The 18,367-nt window shown below is 47.7% G+C and overlaps 1 protein-coding gene across 4 annotated transcripts in view; it reads left to right on the plus strand.

The window, feature by feature from the left end:
• LOC124015734 (inhibitor of apoptosis protein-like) overlaps window positions 1–18,367 on the plus strand; it is a 90,502-nt gene that overhangs the window by 22,452 nt on the left and 49,683 nt on the right. For all 4 annotated transcript variants that reach the window (XM_046331172.1, XM_046331198.1, XM_046331190.1 and 1 more), the window contains one exon: window positions 9,543–9,708. In XM_046331172.1, the coding sequence (XP_046187128.1) occupies window positions 9,543–9,708 (166 nt within the window). The remainder of the gene's footprint in view (window positions 1–9,542; window positions 9,709–18,367) is intronic.

Raw genomic sequence — 18,367 nt, forward strand, 5'->3', positions numbered from 1 at the left:
GGGATCCTGCAGCTCTGTTGGGCTTAGTTGCTGTGAGCGCTGCAGTCTGTCCGGGATCCTGCAGCTCTGTTGGGCTTAGTTGCTGTGAGCGCTGCAGTCTGTCCCGGGATCCTACAGCTCTGTTGGGCTTAGTTGCTGTGAGCGCTGCAGTCTGTCCCGGGATCCTGCAGCTCTGTTGGGCTTAGTTGCTGTGAGCGCTGCAGTCTGTCCCGGGATCCTGCAGCTCTGTTGGGCTTAGTTGCTGTGAGCGCTGCAGTCTGTCCCGGGATCCTGCAGCTCTGTTGGGCTTAGTTGCTGTGAGCGCTGCAGTCTGTCCCGGGATCCTACAGCTCTGTTGGGCTTAGTTGCTGTGAGCGCTGCTGTCTGTCCCGGGATCCTACAGCTCTGTTGGGCTTAGTTGCTGTGAGCGCTGCAGTCTGTCCCGGGATCCTGCAGCTCTGTTGGGCTTAGTTGCTGTGAGCGCTGCAGTCTGTCCCGGGATCCTGCAGCTCTGTTAGGCTTAGTTGCTGTGAGCGCTGCAGTCTGTCCCGGGATCCTGCAGCTCTGTTGGGCTTAGTTGCTGTGAGCGCTGCAGTCTGTCCCGGGATCCTGCAGCTCTGTTGGGCTTAGTTGCTGTGAGCGCTGCAGTCTGTCCCGGGATCCTACAGCTCTGTTGGGCTTAGTTGCTGTGAGCGCTGCTGTCTGTCCCGGGATCCTACAGCTCTGTTGGGCTTAGTTGCTGTGAGCGCTGCAGTCTGTCCCGGGATCCTGCAGCTCTGTTGGGCTTAGTTGCTGTGAGCGCTGCTGTCTGTCCCGGGATCCTGCAGCTCTGTTGGGCTTAGTTGCTGTGAGCGCTGCAGTCTGTCCCGGGATCCTGCAGCTCTGTTGGGCTTAGTTGCTGTGAGCGCTGCAGTCTGTCCCGGGATCCTGCAGCTCTGTTGGGCTTAGTTGCTGTGAGCGCTGCAGTCTGTCCCGGGATCCTACAGCTCTGTTGGGCTTAATTGCTGTGAGCGCTGCTGTCTGTCCCAGGATCCTGCAGCTCTGTTGGGCTTAGTTGCTGTGAGCACTGCTGTCTGTCCCAGGATCCTGCAGCTCTGTTGGGCTTAGTTGCTGTGAGCACTGCTGTCTGTCCCGGGATCCTGCCAGATTCTGCACATGGAAGCCCAGCTAGCCTATTTGGCTCGGCGGTCTAAAATGCAGGTCGCTATCGAACGTTTCCAGCACTGCAGGAGCTGTTTGCTTTGTTCCAGGACAATGTGGACCGCACTGACTTTCAATGTAGCAACTGCTTGCTTGTGGAGGACTACAGGGTGGTGAAGTGGCTACTCTTAGCAAGCATGTAGCAAACCTACACTAGCTACTGGGGAGTCCACGCCCGCCTACTTTTTCTTCCACCCCAGTAGCCAGATTCCACTCTGGTCTGGAAGTGTCGCCAGCGTGTCGGCTCTCCACAGCTGACTGGCCGGTGCTGAGCAGGGTTCCATCTCCGACAGGTTCTTCCCCTTCCCTGGAGAACGGCGCTGTCCCCGACCCAACCAGCCATGGAGATGCGTCACTCGCAGTGGAAGTCGAAGAAAGTGTTCTCTTGCAACAGGGGTGTCCTTGAAGATGTTGAGCCCGGACCTGACACAGACCAGAAACGGCTTTGCCGCCCTGGGGGCTTCTCATTCAAGATCTGATCTGGAGGTACCTGTGCCTTCATCTTCGTCCTCTGTTCTGTCCCTCTCCGGTGGCTTCTACCTCGGGTTCAGATTCTCGGAGCTCCCACCCTCATCAGACCGTGAGGTTGCCTGAGAGACCTGTCGATTCAACATCACCAGCTGTCATCATAGGCAGCTCTATGGTGAGAAACATCTCGGTCTCCAAGGCAAAAACCCTGTGCACGAGTACAGGACATAACAAGGCTGCTTCTGACTGTTCTACCACAGGAACACAAGTACAGGACATAACGAGGCTGCTTCAGACTGTTCTACACAGGAGCACAAGTACAGGACAAAACAAGGCTGCTTCCTACGGTTCTGCCACAGATGCCGGGAGCTGACACTGTCGTAGTCCATGTGGGGTCAAAAGACATCAGGAGGGCTAGCTCGGAACATCTGGAAAATGGATTTTAAGGAACTGATTTTAGCATTAAAATACTCAAAACAATGGCCAGTCATTTCAGGTCCAGTACCATCGCCGTTCAGGTGTGAACACTTCAGCAGGCTACTGGCATTACCCATCTGGCTAAAAGACTGTAGCTCTGCTGGAGTCACTTTTATTGATAACTTTGACACCTTCTGGAAACAGAAGATACTCTACAGGAATGACGGAGTCCAGCCAAATCAGCTTGGCTCCTGGCCTCTGTCCACGCATTTTAAGGCTGCGTTGAAAAATCTAATGTTATTAGTTACATGCGCCGAATACAATTCAAATCAAATTTATTTGTCACATACACATGGTTAGCAGATGTTAATGCGAGTGTAGCGAAATGCTTGTGCTTCTAGTTCCGACAATGCAGTAATAACCAATGAGTAACCTAACAATTCCAAACTACTACCTTATACACACAAGTGTAAAGGGATAAAGAATATGTACCAAGATATTTGAATGAGTGATGGTACAGAACGGCATAGGCAAGATGCAGTAGATGGTATCGAGTACAGTATATACATATGAGTATGTAAACAAAGTGGCATAGTTAAAGTGGCTAGTGATACATGTATTACATAAGGATGCAGTAGATGATATCGAGTACAGTATATACATATGAGATGAATAATGTAGGGTATGTAAACATATTAGGTAGCATTGTTTAAAGTGGCTAGTGATATATTTTACATCAATTTCCATCAATTCCCATTATTAAAGTGGCTGGAATTGAGTCAGTGTGTTGGCAACAGCCACTCAATGTTAGTGGTGGCTGTTTAACAGTCTGATGGCCTTGAGATGGAAGCTGTTTTTCAGTCTCTCGGATCCTGCTTTGATGCACCTGTACTGATCTCGCCTTCTGGATGAGGGGTGAACAGGCAGTGGCTCGGGTGGTTGTTGTCCTTGATGATCTTTATGGCCTTCTTGTGACATCGGGTGGTGTAGGTGTCCTGCAGACCTCACTACCCTCTGGAGAGCCTTACGGTTGTGGGCGGAACAGTTGCCGTACCAGGCGGTGATACAGCCCGACAGGATGCTCTCGATTGTGCATCTGTAGAAGTTTGTGAGTGCTTTTGGTGACAAGTCTAATTTCTTCAGCCTCCTGTCCGTGATGTGTACGACGAAGAACTTAACTTACTACCCTCTCCACTACTGTCCCGTCGATGTGGATATGGGGGTGCTCCCTCTGCTGTTTCCTGAAGTCCACAATCATCTCCTTTGTTTTGTTGACGTTGAGTGTGAGGTTATTTTCCTGACACCACACTCCGAGGGCCCTCACCTCCTCCCTGTAGGCAGTCTCGTCGTTGTTGGTAATCAAGCCTACCACTGTAGTGTCGTCCGCAAACTTGATGATTGAGTTGGAGGCGTGCATGGCCACGCAGTCGTGGTTGAACAGGGAGTACAGGAGAGGGCTCAGAACCCACCCTTGTGGGGCCCCAGTGTTGAGGATCAGCGGGGTGGAGATGTTGTTACCTACCCTCACCACCTGGGGGCGGCCCGTCAGGAAGTCCAATACCCAGTTGCACAGGGCGGGGTCGAGACCCAGGGTCTCGAGCTTGATGACGAGTTTGGAGGCTACTATGGTGTTAAATGCTGAGCTGTAGTCAATGAACAGCATTCTCACATAGGTATTCCTCTTGTCCAGATGGGTTAGGGCAGTGTGCAGTGTGGTTGCATCGTCTGTGGACCTATTTGGGCGGTAAGAAAATTGGAGTGGGTCTAGGGTGTCAGGTAGGGTGGAGGTGATATGGTCCTTGACTAGTCTCTCAAAGCACTTCATGATGACGGAAGTAAGTGCTATGGGGCGGTAGTCGTTTAGCTCAGTTACCTTAGCTTTCTTGGGAACAAGGACAATGGTGGCCCTTTTGAAGCATGTGGGAACAGCAGCATGGGATAAGGATTGATTGAATATGTCCATAAACACACCAGCCAGCTGGTCTGCGCATGCTCTCAGGACGTGGCTGGGGATGCCGTCTGGGCCTGCAGCCTTGTGAGGGTTAACACGTTTAAATGTTTTACTCACGTCAGCTGCAGTGAAGGAGAGTCCGCAGGATTTGGTTGCGGGCCGTGTCAGTGGCACTGTATTGTCCTCAAAGCAGGCAAAGAAGTTATTTAGTCTGTCTGGGAGCAAGACATCCTGGTCCGTGACGGGGCTGGTTTTCTTTTTGTAATCCGTGATTGACTGTAGACCATGCCACATACCTCTTGTGTCTGAGCCATTGAATTGCGACTCTACTTTGTCTCTATACTGACGCTTAGCTTGTTTGATTGTCTTGCGGAGGGAATAGCTACACTGTTTGTATTCGGTCATGTTTCCGGTAACCTTGCCCTGGTTAAAAGCAGTGATTCGCGCTTTCGGTTTCACGCGAATGCTGCCATCAATCCACGGTTTCTGGTTTGGGAATGTTTTAATCGTTGCTATGGGAACGACACCATCAATGCACTTTCTGATGAACTCGCTCACCAAATCAGTGTATTCGTCAATGTTGTTGTTGGAAGCAATGCGGAACATTTCCCAATCCACCTGATCGAAGCAGTTTTGAAGCGTGGAATCAGATTGGTCGGACCAGCGTTGAACAGACCTGAGCGTGGGAGCTTCTTGTTTTAGTTTCTGTCTGTAGGCAGGGAGCAACAAAATGGAGTCGTGGTCAGCTTTTCTGAAAGGAGGGCGGGGGAGGGCCTTATATGCGTCATGGAAGTTAGAATAGCAATGATCCAGGGTTTTACCAGCCCTGGTTGCGCAATCGATATGCTGATACAATTTAGGGAGTGTTGTTTTCAGATTAGCCTTGTTAAAATCCCCAGCTACAATGAATGCAGCCTTAGGATATGTGGTTTCCAGTTTGCAAAGAGTCAAATAAAGTTTGTTCAGGGCCATCGACGTGTCTGCTTGGGGGGGAATATATACGGCTGTGATTATAATCGAAGAGAATTCCCTTGGTAGATAATGCAGTCGACATTTGATTGTGAGGAATTCTAAGTCAGGTGAACAGAAGGACTTGAGTTCCTGTATGTTGTTATGATCACGTCACGTTAACCATGAAGCATACGCCACCGCCCCTCTTCTTACCAGAAAGATGGTTGTTTCTGTCGGCGCGATGCGTGAAGAAACCAGCTGGTTGCACCGACTCCGTTAGCGTCTCTCGAGTGAGCCATGTTTCCGTGAAGCAAAGAACGTTAGTCTCTGATGTCTCTCTGGAATGCTACCCTTGCTCGGATTTCATCAACCTTGTTGTCAAGAGACTGGACATTGGGGAGAAGAATGCTAGGGAGTGGTGCGCGATGTGCCCATCTCCGGAGCCTGACCAGAAGAGTGCTTCGTTTGCCTCTTGGTGTGTAATGAGGAGCAAACAAACTCTGCACTTGACACATTTATGAAATTGCTTATTCCAGTTACTAATAAGCATGGACCCATTAATGGGGATCCATAATAAACCCCAGAAAGAGTAGCTGCTGCCTTGGCAGGAACAAATGGGGATCCATAATAAACCCCCAGGAAGAGTAGCTGCTGCCTTGGCAGGAACAAATGGGGATCCATAATAAACCCCCAGGAAGAGTAGCTGCTGCCTTGGCAGGAACTAATGGGGATCCATAATAAATACAAATATATCAGCAAACCCAACGACGCCGTACACGCTGTCTGCCGTCTGCCTGTACACGCTGTCTGCTGAAACCGGGTTCATATGTGAAGAGCACACTTCTCCAGCGTGCTAGTCGCCACCAATTATGAGCATTTGCCCACTGAATTCGGTTACGACGTCGAAGGACAGCGAGCATGCATATGAGCTTCCCTGAGACAGTTTCTGACAGTTTGAGCAGAAATTCTTTGATTGTGCCAACCCACAGTTTCATCAGCTGTCCGGGGGCTGGTCTCAGATGATCCTGCAGATGAAGAAGCCGGATGTTTAGGTCTTGGGTTGGCGTGGTTACACATGTTCTGCGGTTTTGAGGCCGGTTGGACGTACTGCCAAATTCTCTAAAATTACGTTGGAGGCGGCTTATGGTAGAGAAATTAACCTAAGATTATCTTGCAACAGCTCTGGTGGACATTCCTGCAATAAGCACACCAACTGCACGCTCTCTCAAAACTTGAGACATCTGTGGCGTTGTGTGACAAAAGTGCACATTTTAGTGGCATTTTGTCCCCCTGCACAAGGTGCGCCTGTGTAATGATTGTCAATCAATCAAACCCCAAACAGCAAGCAATTAGGATGTAGAGGCATTGTGGCTAGGAAAAACTCTCTAGAACAACAGGAACCTAGGAAGAAACCTAGAGAGGAACCAGGCTCTGAGTGCTGGCCAGTCCTCTTAAGGTTAGTACCTTTTTAGGAGTAAATGTCATTTGGCTTTTCATAGCCAAGCATTCATAGGTTGAGACAGCAGGTGCGGTAGAGGGAGAGAGACACAAACAGCAGGTCTGGGACAGGTAGCACGTGCTATGAACAGGTCAGGGTTCCATAGCCGCAGGCAGAACAGTTGAAACTGGAGCAGCAGCACGGCCAGGTGGACTAGGGACCGCAAGGAGTCATTAGGGCAGGGAGTCATTAGGACAGGTTTTCCTGAGGCATGGTCCTAGGGCTCAGGTCCTCTTGGAGGGAGCATACTTCAAATAAGACAGGAGAATTACACCAGATAATACAGACTGACCCCAGCCCCCCGACATAGACTATTGTAACATCATGCTGTTTAATCAGATTCTTCATATGTCCTGTCATGTCAGGTGGAGGGATAATCTTGGTAAAGGAGAAATGCTCATTAACAGGGATGGAAACAAATTTGTGTCCAAAATTTGAGAAATAATATTTTTCATTGTCTGGAAAATTTCTGGGCAATTTTGTTTCTGCTCATGAAACATGGACCAACACTTTACATTTGATATCTTTTTTTATTTAGCTAGCTTGTAGCATAGTGTTCGATATGCAATGCAATCTCCTCCTAATGAACAGTGTCGAGTGTCCTGATGAGAAGGCAACCTTTTCTAGCTATGCCAGCAAAATCGGGCATCAACACCTCATTGTTATGGATATATCCAAATTAATGTCAATAGAAAACTGCTTAAACAATCGGAAATGCAGCTACTTTGCTGTTAGTCTGACTGCAGAAGTCGTGACTGTGGAACATATAGAACAACTGGGTCGCGTCCATAAATATAGACCTAACCCCAATGACTGGGTCCATAAATATAGACCTAACCCCAATGACTGGGTCCATAAATATAGACCTAACCCCAACGTCTGGGTCCATAAATATAGACCTGACCCTAATAACTGGGTCCAGAAATATAGACCTGACCCCACCGACTGGGTCCATAAATATAGACCTAACCCCAACGACTGGGTCCATAAATATAGACCTAACCCCAACGACTGGGTCCATAAATATAGACCTAACCCCAACGACTGGGTCCATAAATATAGACCTAACCCCAACGACTGGGTCCATAAATATAGACCTAACCCCAACGACTGGGTCCATAAATATAGACCTAACCCCAACGACTGGGTCCATAAATATAGACCTAACCCCAACGACTGGGTCCATAAATATAGACCTAACCCCAACGACTGGGTCCATAAATATAGACCTGACCCTAATAACTGGGTCCATAAATATAGACCTGACCCTAATAACTGGGTCCAGAAATATAGACCTGACCCCACCGACTGGGTCCATAAATATAGACCTAACCCCAACGACTGGGTCCATAAATATAGACCTAACCCCAACGACTGGGTCCATAAATATAGACCTAACCCCAACGACTGGGTCCATAAATATAGACCTAACCCCAACGACTGGGTCCATAAATATAGACCTAACCCCAACGACTGGGTCCATAAATATAGACCTAACCCCAACGACTGGGTCCATAAATATAGACCTAACCCCAACGACTGGGTCCATAAATATAGACCTAACCCCAACGACTGGGTCCATAAATATAGACCTAACCCCAACGACTGGGTCCATAAATAATAGACCTAACCCCAACGACTGGGTCCATAAATATAGACCTAACCCCAACGACTGGGTCCATAAAATATAGACCTAACCCCAACGACTGGGTCCATAAAAATAGACCTAACCCCAACGACTGGGTCCATAAATATAGACCTAACCCCAACGACTGGGTCCATAAATATAGACCTAACCCCAACGACTGGGTCCATACATATAGACCTAACCCCAACGACTGGGTCCATAAATATAGACCTAACCCCAACGACTGGGTCCATACATATAGACCTAACCCCAACGACTGGGTCCATAAATATAGACCTAACCCCAACGACTGGGTCCATACATATAGACCTAACCCCAACGACTGGGTCCATAAATATAGACCTAACCCCAACGACTGGGTCCAGAAATATAGACCTGACACTAATAACTGGGTCCAGAAATATAGACCTGACCCTAATAACTGGGTCCATAAATATAGACCTGACCCTAATGACTGGGTCCAGAAATATAGCTGTGTAGCTCAGTTGGTAGAGCATGGCGCTTGTAACGCCAGGGTAGTGGGTTCGATCCCCGGGACCACCCATACGTAGAATGTATGCACACATGACTGTAAGTCGCTTTGGATAAAAGCGTCTGCTAAATGGCATATATTATTATTATTATATTATATTATTATATAGACCTGACCCCACCGACTGGGTCCATAAATATAGACCTAACCCCAACGACTGGGTCCATAAATATAGACCTAACCCTAACGACTGGGTCCATAAATATAGACCTAACCCCAACGACTGGGTCCATAAATATAGACCTAACCCCAACGACTGGGTCCATAAATATAGACCTAACCCCAACGACTGGGTCCATAAATATAGACCTAACCCCAACGACTGGGTCCATACATATAGACCTAACCCCAACGACTGGGTCCATACATATAGACCTAACCCCAACGACTGGGTCCATACATATAGACCTAACCCCAACGACTGGGTCCATACATATAGACCTAACCCCAACGACTGGGTCCATACATATAGACCTAACCCCAACGACTGGGTCCATACATATAGACCTAACCCCAACGACTGGGTCCATACATATAGACCTAACCCCAACGACTGGGTCCATACATATAGACCTAACCCCAACGACTGGGTCCATACATATAGACCTAACCCCAACGACTGGGTCCATACATATAGACCTAACCCCAACGACTGGGTCCATACATATAGACCTAACCCCAACGACTGGGTCCATACATATAGACCTAACCCTAACGACTGGGTCCATACATATAGACCTAACCCTAACGACTGGGTCCATACATATAGACCTAACCCTAACGACTGGGTCCATACATATAGACCTAACCCTAATGTAAAAATGAACTCTGCAAGGCGGAGTCGTCCGTTATTTCCAAGGTAATGAACGTGGACTTAATGGATGTGTTCCTGCTCCAGGTGTAACGTGACGGCGGAGGGCTGGCAGACAGGGGACTGTCCAACAGAGAGACACAGACAGCTGTCCTCCTCCTGCTCCTTCATCCAGACCCTCCCCTCCACAGCCAACCTCCTCTCCTCCTCACACTCGGCCTTCTCTCCTCTACGCAGCGCCCCTGTCATACCGGTGAGATACTACTTCACTTATTATACCACAGTTGGGATGATGATGAAAAACTGCTGAAGATGATGATGATGGTGGTGTCATGACGTTGGGACAGTGGTAATGGTTGTGGTGAGAGTGATATTTCTTTGTATGATTTTTACAGATTTGTTTCAAGTAAAAGAAAATACACTGCGATAGGAAAAATAATTAATGAGAGAAAGACATAAAACATACAAATTCATGAACAAACAAAAACTAAAATGGACATCTAAAGGACTTTGACCCTCAACACAACCTGGACCCGCCCCCACTTACTTCATAGGATCAGTATTACAGTCCCGGAAACACAGTGTCACACAACCCTGTCATCTCAAACCTTTAATCATCATGGTGATGATCAAATCAAATGTATTTATAAAGCCCTTCGTACATCAGCTGATATCTCAAAGTGCTGTACAGAAACCCAGCCTAAAACCCCAAACAGCAAGTAATGCAGGTGTAGAAGCACGGTGGCTAGGAAAAACCCTCAATGATATTGATACTGTTGATGGTATTGATGATGACGATGATCATTGGGATTTGTATTTATCAAAGGAGAAGTTTTGCCTTGGCAGCAGCTAATGGGGAACCTTAAAGGAGAAGTTTTGCCTTGGCAGCAGCTAATGGAGAACCTTAAAGGAGAAGTTTTGCCTTGGCAGCAGCTAATGGGGAACCTTAAAGGAGAAGTTTTGCCTTGGCAGCAGCTAATGGAGAACCTTAAAGGAGAAGTTTTGTCCTTGGCAGCAGCTAATGGGGAACCTTAAAGGAGAAGTTTTGCCTTGGCAGCAGCTAATGGGGAACCTTAAAGGAGAAGTTTTGCCTTGGCAGCAGCTAATGGAGAACCTTAAAGGAGAAGTTTTGCCTTGGCAGCAGCTAATGGGGAACCTTAAAGGAGAAGTTTTGCCTTGGCAGCAGCTAATGGGGAACCTTAAAGGAGAAGTTTTGCCTTGGCAGCAGCTAATGGGGAACCTTAAAGAAGAAGTTTTCTATTTTACAACCAAATGTTTGTGGAATGTTTTAAAGGGTCCAGACACATTTTTAGTTTTTTTTTTTTTTTGTGTGATTTCACATGTTTTTGAGAAACTTATCCCAAACAGCAAATCACTTCCTTATCCGTGTGTGGTATGGGGGCCCTGAAAAACATTAAGAGGCTCCAAAACACCCATAATGTCCTTTTAGAAACGGCAAGCTGTCAGTATAGTGATACAGGTTTTAGATGTTGAACACATGAAATTGTGTCATTCTGAGCTTCCTCCTCCATGTTAATCTATTTTGTTACCAGTCCAGCGATACCTCTGTCCATTCTACAGGTAACTCCCAATATAAAGGAAAACCCATGGATAAATGAGGGAAACAAAGTATATTGAAAGGGGTGCTTACACAAAGGAAGCCCCAGACACTTGTAGAATCTGTTTTGGCGGCTTGTGGACAACGACAACTATTAGGGTTAGGGTTAGGGGTTAGGGTTATGGCGGCTTGTGGACAACAACTATTAGGACGCTTGGTTGGTATTTCCTTTATTTTGACAGTTACCTGTAGCAGCAGGGAAACGGCTCGAGTCGCACTAAACAGAATATAATATTGCAGATAAAGTTTTGGAATAACACATTTTCATGTGTACAACATCTAAAGACCTGCATCACTATACTGAGAGATTTGCCATTTCTAAAAGGACATTATTGGGTGTTTTTGGAGGATCTTAATGTGTTTTTCAGGGCCCCCATACCACACAACAAGGATAAGGAAGTGATTTGCTGTTTTGGGATAGGTTTCTCAAAAACAATTGATATTACTAAAAAGGTGTCTGGACCCTCCTATAACATGTTATTTATGTAAGAAATTGAGATTTGGTTGTAAAAAAATAACTCCTTTAAGGTTTACAATTAGTTCCTGCCAAGGCAGCAGCAATTCTTCCTGGGGTTTATTAGGAATCCCCATTAGTTCCTGCCAAAGCAGCAGCTACTCTTCCTGGGGTTTATTATGGATCCCCATTAGTTCCTGCCAAGGCAGCAGCTACTCTTCCTGGGGTTTATTATGGATCCCCATTAGTTCCTGCCAAGGCAGCAGCTACTCTTCCTGGGGTTTATTATGGATCCCCATTAGTTCCTGCCAAGGCAGCGGCTACTCTTCCTGGGGTTTATTATGGATCCCCATTAGTTCCTGCCAAGGCAGCGGCTACTCTTCCTGGGGTTTATTATGGATCCCCATTAGTTCCTGCCAAGGCAGCGGCTACTCTTCCTGGGGTTTATTATGGATCCCCATTAGTTCCTGCCAAGGCAGCAGCTACTCTTCCTGGGGTTTATTATGGATCCCCATTAGTTCCTGCCAAGGCAGCAGCTACTCTTCCTGGGGTTTATTATGGATCCCCATTAGTTCCTGCCAAGACAGCAGCTACTCTTCCTGGGGTTTATTATGGATCCCCATTAGTTCCTGCCAAGACAGCAGCTACTCTTCCTGGGGTCCAAACAAATTAAGGCTAAAATAAAACGGTACGTACAACATTATTACACCGCTACATATCTACAGTACAACATGTATAATACCATACATACATACAGTGTGTGTGTCTCTTCACAGTCCCCGCTGTTCCATAAGGTGTATTTTTACCTGCTTTTTAAATCTGATTCTACTGCTGCATCAGTTACCTGATGTGGAATAGAGTTCCATGGAGTCATGGCTCTATGTAGTACTGTGCGCCACCCATAGTCTGTTCTGGATTTGGGGACTGTGAAGAGACCTCTGGTGGCATGTCTTGTGAGGTATTAAATGGTGTATTTGTCATGGTTCCCCATTAGTTCCTGGCAATACAGCAGTTACTCTTCCTGGGGTCCAGCCACATTATATACATATTTAAAATCATTACAATACATTTCACAACACATTGTGTGCCCTCAGACCACTACTCTACGATCACGTGTCTATGGGGCGGCAGGTAGGTAGCCTAGTGGCTAAGACTGTTGGGCCAGTAACCAAAAGGCTGCTGGTTCGAATCCCCGAGCTGACTAGGTGAAAAATGTGTCTGCGCCCTTGAGCAAGGAACTTGACCATAATTGCTCCTGTAAGTTGCTCTGGATAAGAGCGTCTGCTAAATGACTACAATGTAAAACACAAATTCCATGTGTGTGTTATCAGATGTGTGTGTCTGTGCCTGTGTCTGTCTCTTCACAGTCCCCGCTGTTCCATAAGGTGTATTTTTACCTGCTTTTTAAATCTGATTTTACTGTTTACATCAGTTACCTGATGTGGAATAGAGTTCCTTATCCAGTGGCAAGAAAAGGTATGTGAACCCTCTGGAATTACTGGGATTTCTGCATGAAGTGGTAATAACATTTGATCTGATGTTCATCTAAGTCACAACAATGGACAAACAGTCTGCTTAAACTAATAACACAAATTATTGCATTTTTCTTGTCTATATTGAATACATAATTTAAACATTCACAGTGTGGGTTGGAAATGGTATGTGAAACAACCCTAGACTAATGACTTGTCCAAAAGCTAATTGGAGTCAGGAGTCAGCTAACGTGGAGTTCAATCAATGAGACGAGATTGGAGATGTTGGTTAGTTGTTCATCAGTCCACGGTAAGACAAATTGTCTATAAATGGAGAAAGTTCAGCACTGTTGCAACTCTCCCTAGGAGTGTCCGTCCTGCAAAGATGACTGCAAGAGCACAGCGCAGAATGGTCAATGAGGTTAAGAAGAATCCTAGAGGGTCAGCTAAAGACTTACAGAAATCTCTAGAGCATGCAAAGATCTCTGTTAACGAGTCTACGATACGTAAAACACTAAACAAGAATGGTGTTCATGGGAGGAAGAAGGAAGAAGCCTCTGCTGTCCAAAAAAAACATTGCTGCACGTTTGAAGTTCGCAAAAGAGGATCTGAATGTTCCACAGCGCTACTGGCAAAATATTCTGTGGACAGATGAAACTACAGTTGAGTTGTTTGGAAGGAACACACAACACCATGTGTGGAGTAAAGAAGGCACAGCTCACCAACATTAAAACCTCATCCCAACTGTCAAGTATGGTGGAGGGAACATCATGGTTTGGGGCTGCTTGGCTGCCTCAGGGCCTGGACAGCTTGCTATCATCGACGGAAAAATGAATTCCCAAGTTTATCAAGACATTTTGCAGATGAATGTAAGGCTATCTGTCCACCAATTGAAGCTCAACAGAAGTTGGGTGATGCAACTGTTACAATGACCAATAGCACAAAAGTAAATCGACAACAGAATGGCTTCAACAGGAGAAAATACTCCTTCTGGAGTCAGTCCTGACCTCCACCCAATTGAGATGCTGTGGCATGACATCAAGAGAGCGGTTCACACCAGACATCCCAATAATATTGCTGAACTGAAACAGTTTTGTAAAGAGGAATGGTCCAAAATTCCTCCTGGCCGTTGTGCAGGTCTGATCCGCAACTACAGAAAACATTTGTTTGAGATAATTGCTGCCAAAGGAGGGTCAACCAGTTATTAAATCCAAGGGTTCACATACTTTTTCTTTCCACTGTAGCACAATATGCAACAATTTCAAAGATTTTACTAAGTTACAGTTCATGTAAGGAAATCATATATTTTTTGGGGGGGAAGCATCTGATGATCTGATCAATGTAAATAACTGAATTAGGCCCTAATCTATGGATTTCACATGACTAGGAACAGAGATATTTTATTTATTTATTTCACATTTATTTAACCAGGTAGGCCAGTTGAGAACAAGTTCTCATTTACAACTGCAACCTGGCATTGCGACACAAAGAACAACACAGAAATACGTAAACAAACAGAGTCAATAACACAATAGAACAATATATGTACAGTGTGTGCAAGTGTAGAAGTGTTGGGAGGTAAGACAATAAATAGGCCATAGTGGCGAAATAAATATAATTTATCATTAACACTGGAGTGATAGATGTGCAGATGATGATGATGCAAGTCGAGATACTGGGGGTGCAAAAGAGCAAGAGGATAAGTAACAATATGGGGATGAGGTCCTATTTACAGATTGGCTATGTACAAGTACAGTGATCGGTAAGCTGCTCTAACAGCTGATGCTTAAAGTTAGAGAGGGAGAAATGGGTCTCCAGCTTCAGAGAGTTTTGCAATTCATTCCAGTCATTGGCAGCAGAGAACTGGAAGGAAAGGCGGCCAAAGGAAGTGTTGGCTTTGGGGATGACCAGTGAAATATACCTGCTGGAGCGCATGCTACGGGTAGGTGTTGCTATGGTGACCAGTGAGCTGAGATAAGGTGGGGCTTTACCTAGCAAAAACTTATAGATGACCTGGAGTCAGTGAGTTTGGCGACGAATATGTAGTGAGGGCCAGCCAACGAGGGCATACAGGTCGCAGTGGTGGGTAGTATATGGGGCTTTGGTGACAAAACGGATGGCACTGTGATAGACTACATCCAGTTTGCTGAGTAGAGTGTTGGAGGCTATTTTGTAAATTACATTGCCGAAGTCAAGGATCGGTAGAATAGACAGTTTTATTACATTTACATTACATTTACATTTAAGTCATTTAGCAGACGCTCTTATCCAGAGCGACTTACAAATTGGTGCATTCACCTTATGACATCCAGTGGAACAGTCGCTTTACAATAGTGCATCTAAATCTTAAGGGCAGGGGGGGGTGAGAGGGATTACTTATCCTATCCTAGGTATTCCTTAAAGAGGTGGGGTTTCAGGTGTCTCCGGAAGGTGGTGATTGACTCCGCTGTCCTGGCGTCGTGAGGGAGTTTGTTCCACCATTGGGGGGCCAGAGCAGCGAACAGTTTTGACTGGGCTGAGCGGGAGCTGTACTTCCTCAGTGGTAGGGAGGCGAGCAGGCCAGAGGTGGATGAACGCAGTGCCCTTGTTTGGGTGTAGGGCCTGATCAGAGCCTGGAGGTACTGAGGTGCCGTTCCCCTCACAGCTCCGTAGGCAAGCACCATGGTCTTGTAGCGGATGCGAGCTTCAACTGGAAGCCAGTGGAGAGAACTGAGGAGCGGGGTGACGTGAGAGAACTTGGGAAGGTTGAACACCAGACGGGCTGCGGCGTTCTGGATGAGTTGAAGGGGTTTAATGGCACGGGCAGGGAGCCCAGCCAACAGCGAGTTGCAGTAATCCAGACGGGAGATGACAAGTGCCTGGATTAGGACCTGCGCCGCTTCCTGTGTGAGGCAGGGTCGTACTCTGCGGATGTTGTAGAGCATGAACCTACAGGAACGGGCCACCGCCTTGATGTTGGTTGAGAACGACAGGGTGTTGTCCAGGATCACGCCAAGGTTCTTGGCGCTCTGGGAGGAGGACACAATGGAGTTGTCAACCGTGATGGCGAGATCATGGAACGGGCAGTCCTTCCCCGGGAGGAAGAGCAGCTACGTCTTGCCGAGGTTCAGCTTGAGGTGGTGATCCGTCATCCACACTGATATATCTGCCAGACATGCAGAGATGCGATTCGCCACCTGGTCATCAGAAGGGGGAAAGGAGAAGATTAATTGTGTGTCGTCTGCATAGCAATGATAGGAGAGACCATGTGAGGTTATGACAGAGCCAAGTGACTTGGTGTATAGCGAGAATAGGAGAGGGCCAAGAACAGAGCCCTGGGGGACACCAGTGGTGAGAGCGCGTGGTGAGGAGACAGATTCTCGCCACGCCACCTGGTAGGAGCGACCTGTCAGGTAGGACGCAATCCAAGCGTGGGCCGCGCCGGAGATGCCCAACTCGGAGAGGGTGGAGAGGAGGATCTGATGGTTCACAGTATCGAAGGCAGCCGATAGATCTAGAAGGATGAGAGCAGAGGAGAGAGAGTTAGCTTTAGCAGTGCGGAGCGCCTCCGTGATACAGAGGAGAGCAGTCTCAGTTGAATGACTAGTCTTGAAACCTGACTGATTTGGATCAAGAAGGTCATTCAGAGAGATAGCGGGAGAGCTGGCCAAGGACGGCACGTTCAAGAGTTTTGGAGAGAAAAGAAGGGATACTGGTCTGTAATTGTTGACATCGGAGGGATCGAGTGTAGGTTTTTTCAGAAGGGGTGCAACTCTCACTCTCTTGAAGACGGAAGGGACGTAGCCAGCAGTCAGGGATGAGTTGATGAGCGAGGTGAGGTAAGGGAGAAGGTCTCCGGAAATGGTCTGGAGAAGAGAGGAGGGGATAGGGTCAAGCGGGCAGGTTGTTGGGCGGCCGGCCGTCACAAGACGCGAGATTTCATCTGGAGAGAGAGGGGAGAAAGAGGTCAGAGCACAGGGTAGGGCAGTGTGAGCAGAACCAGCGGTGTCGTTTGACTTAGCAAACGAGGATCGGATGTCGTCGACCTTCTTTTCAAAATGGTTGACGAAGTCATCTGCAGAGAGGGAGGAGGGGGAGGGGAGGAGGATTCAGGAGGGAGGAGAAGGTGGCAAAGAGCTTCCTAGGGTTAGAGGCAGATGCTTGGAATTTAGCGTGGTAGAAAGTGGCTTTAGCAGCAGAGACAGAGGAGGAAAATGTAGAGAGGAGGGAGTGAAAGGATGCCAGGTCCGCAGGGAGGCGAGTTTTCCTCCATTTCCGCTCGGCTGCCCGGAGCCCTGTTCTGTGAGCTCGCAATGAGTCATCGAGCCACGGAGCGGGAGGGGAGGACTGAGCCGGCCTGGAGGATAGGGGACATAGAGAGTCAAAGGATGCAGAGAGGGAGGAGAGGAGGGTTGAGGAGGCAGAATCAGGAGATAGGTTGGAGAAGGTTTGAGCAGAGGGAAGAGATGATAGGATGGAAGAGGAGAGAGTAGCGGGGGGAGAGAGAGCGAAGGTTGGGACGGCGCAATACCATCCGAGTAGGGGCAGTGTGGGAGGTGTTGGATGAGAGCGAGAGGGAAAAGGATACAAGGTAGTGGTCGGAGACTTGGAGGGGAGTTGCAATGAGGTTAGTGGAAGAACAGCATCTAGTAAAGATGAGGTCGAGCGTATTGCCTGCCTTGTGAGTAGGGGGAAGGTGAGAGGGTGAGGTCAAAAGAGGAGAGGAGTGGAAAGAAGGAGGCAGAGAGGAATGAGTCAAAGGTAGACGTGGGGAGGTTAAAGTCGCCCAGAACTGTGAGAGGTGAGCCGTCCTCAGGAAAGGAGCTTATCAAGGCATCAAGCTCATTGATGAACTCTCCGAGGGAACCTGGAGGGCGATAAATGATAAGGATGTTAAGCTTGAAAGGGCTGGTAACTGTGACAGCATGGAATTCAAAGGAGGCGATAGACAGATTGGTAAGGGGAGAAAGAGAGAATGACCACTTGGGAGAGATGAGGATCCCGGTGCCACCACCCCGCTGACCAGAAGCTCTCGGGGTGTGCGAGAACACGTGGGCGGACGAAGAGAGAGCAGTAGGAGTAGCAGTGTTGTCTGTGGTGATCCATGTTTCCGTCAGTGCCAAGAAGTCGAGGGACTGGAGGGAGGCATAGGCTGAGATGAACTCTGCCTTGTTGACCGCAGATTGGCAGTTCCAGAGGCTACCGGAGACCTGGAACTCCACGTGGGTCGTGCGCGCTGGGACCACCAGAGTAGGGTGGCCGCGGCCACGCGGTGTGGAGCGTTTGTATGGTCTGTGCAGAGAGGAGAGAACAGGGATAAACAGACACATAGTTGACAGGCTACAGAAGAGGCTACGCTAATGCAAAGGAGATTGGAATGACAAGTGGA

Source organism: Oncorhynchus gorbuscha, linkage group LG02, assembly GCF_021184085.1.
Source record: "Oncorhynchus gorbuscha isolate QuinsamMale2020 ecotype Even-year linkage group LG02, OgorEven_v1.0, whole genome shotgun sequence".
NCBI lineage: Eukaryota > Metazoa > Chordata > Actinopteri > Salmoniformes > Salmonidae > Oncorhynchus > Oncorhynchus gorbuscha.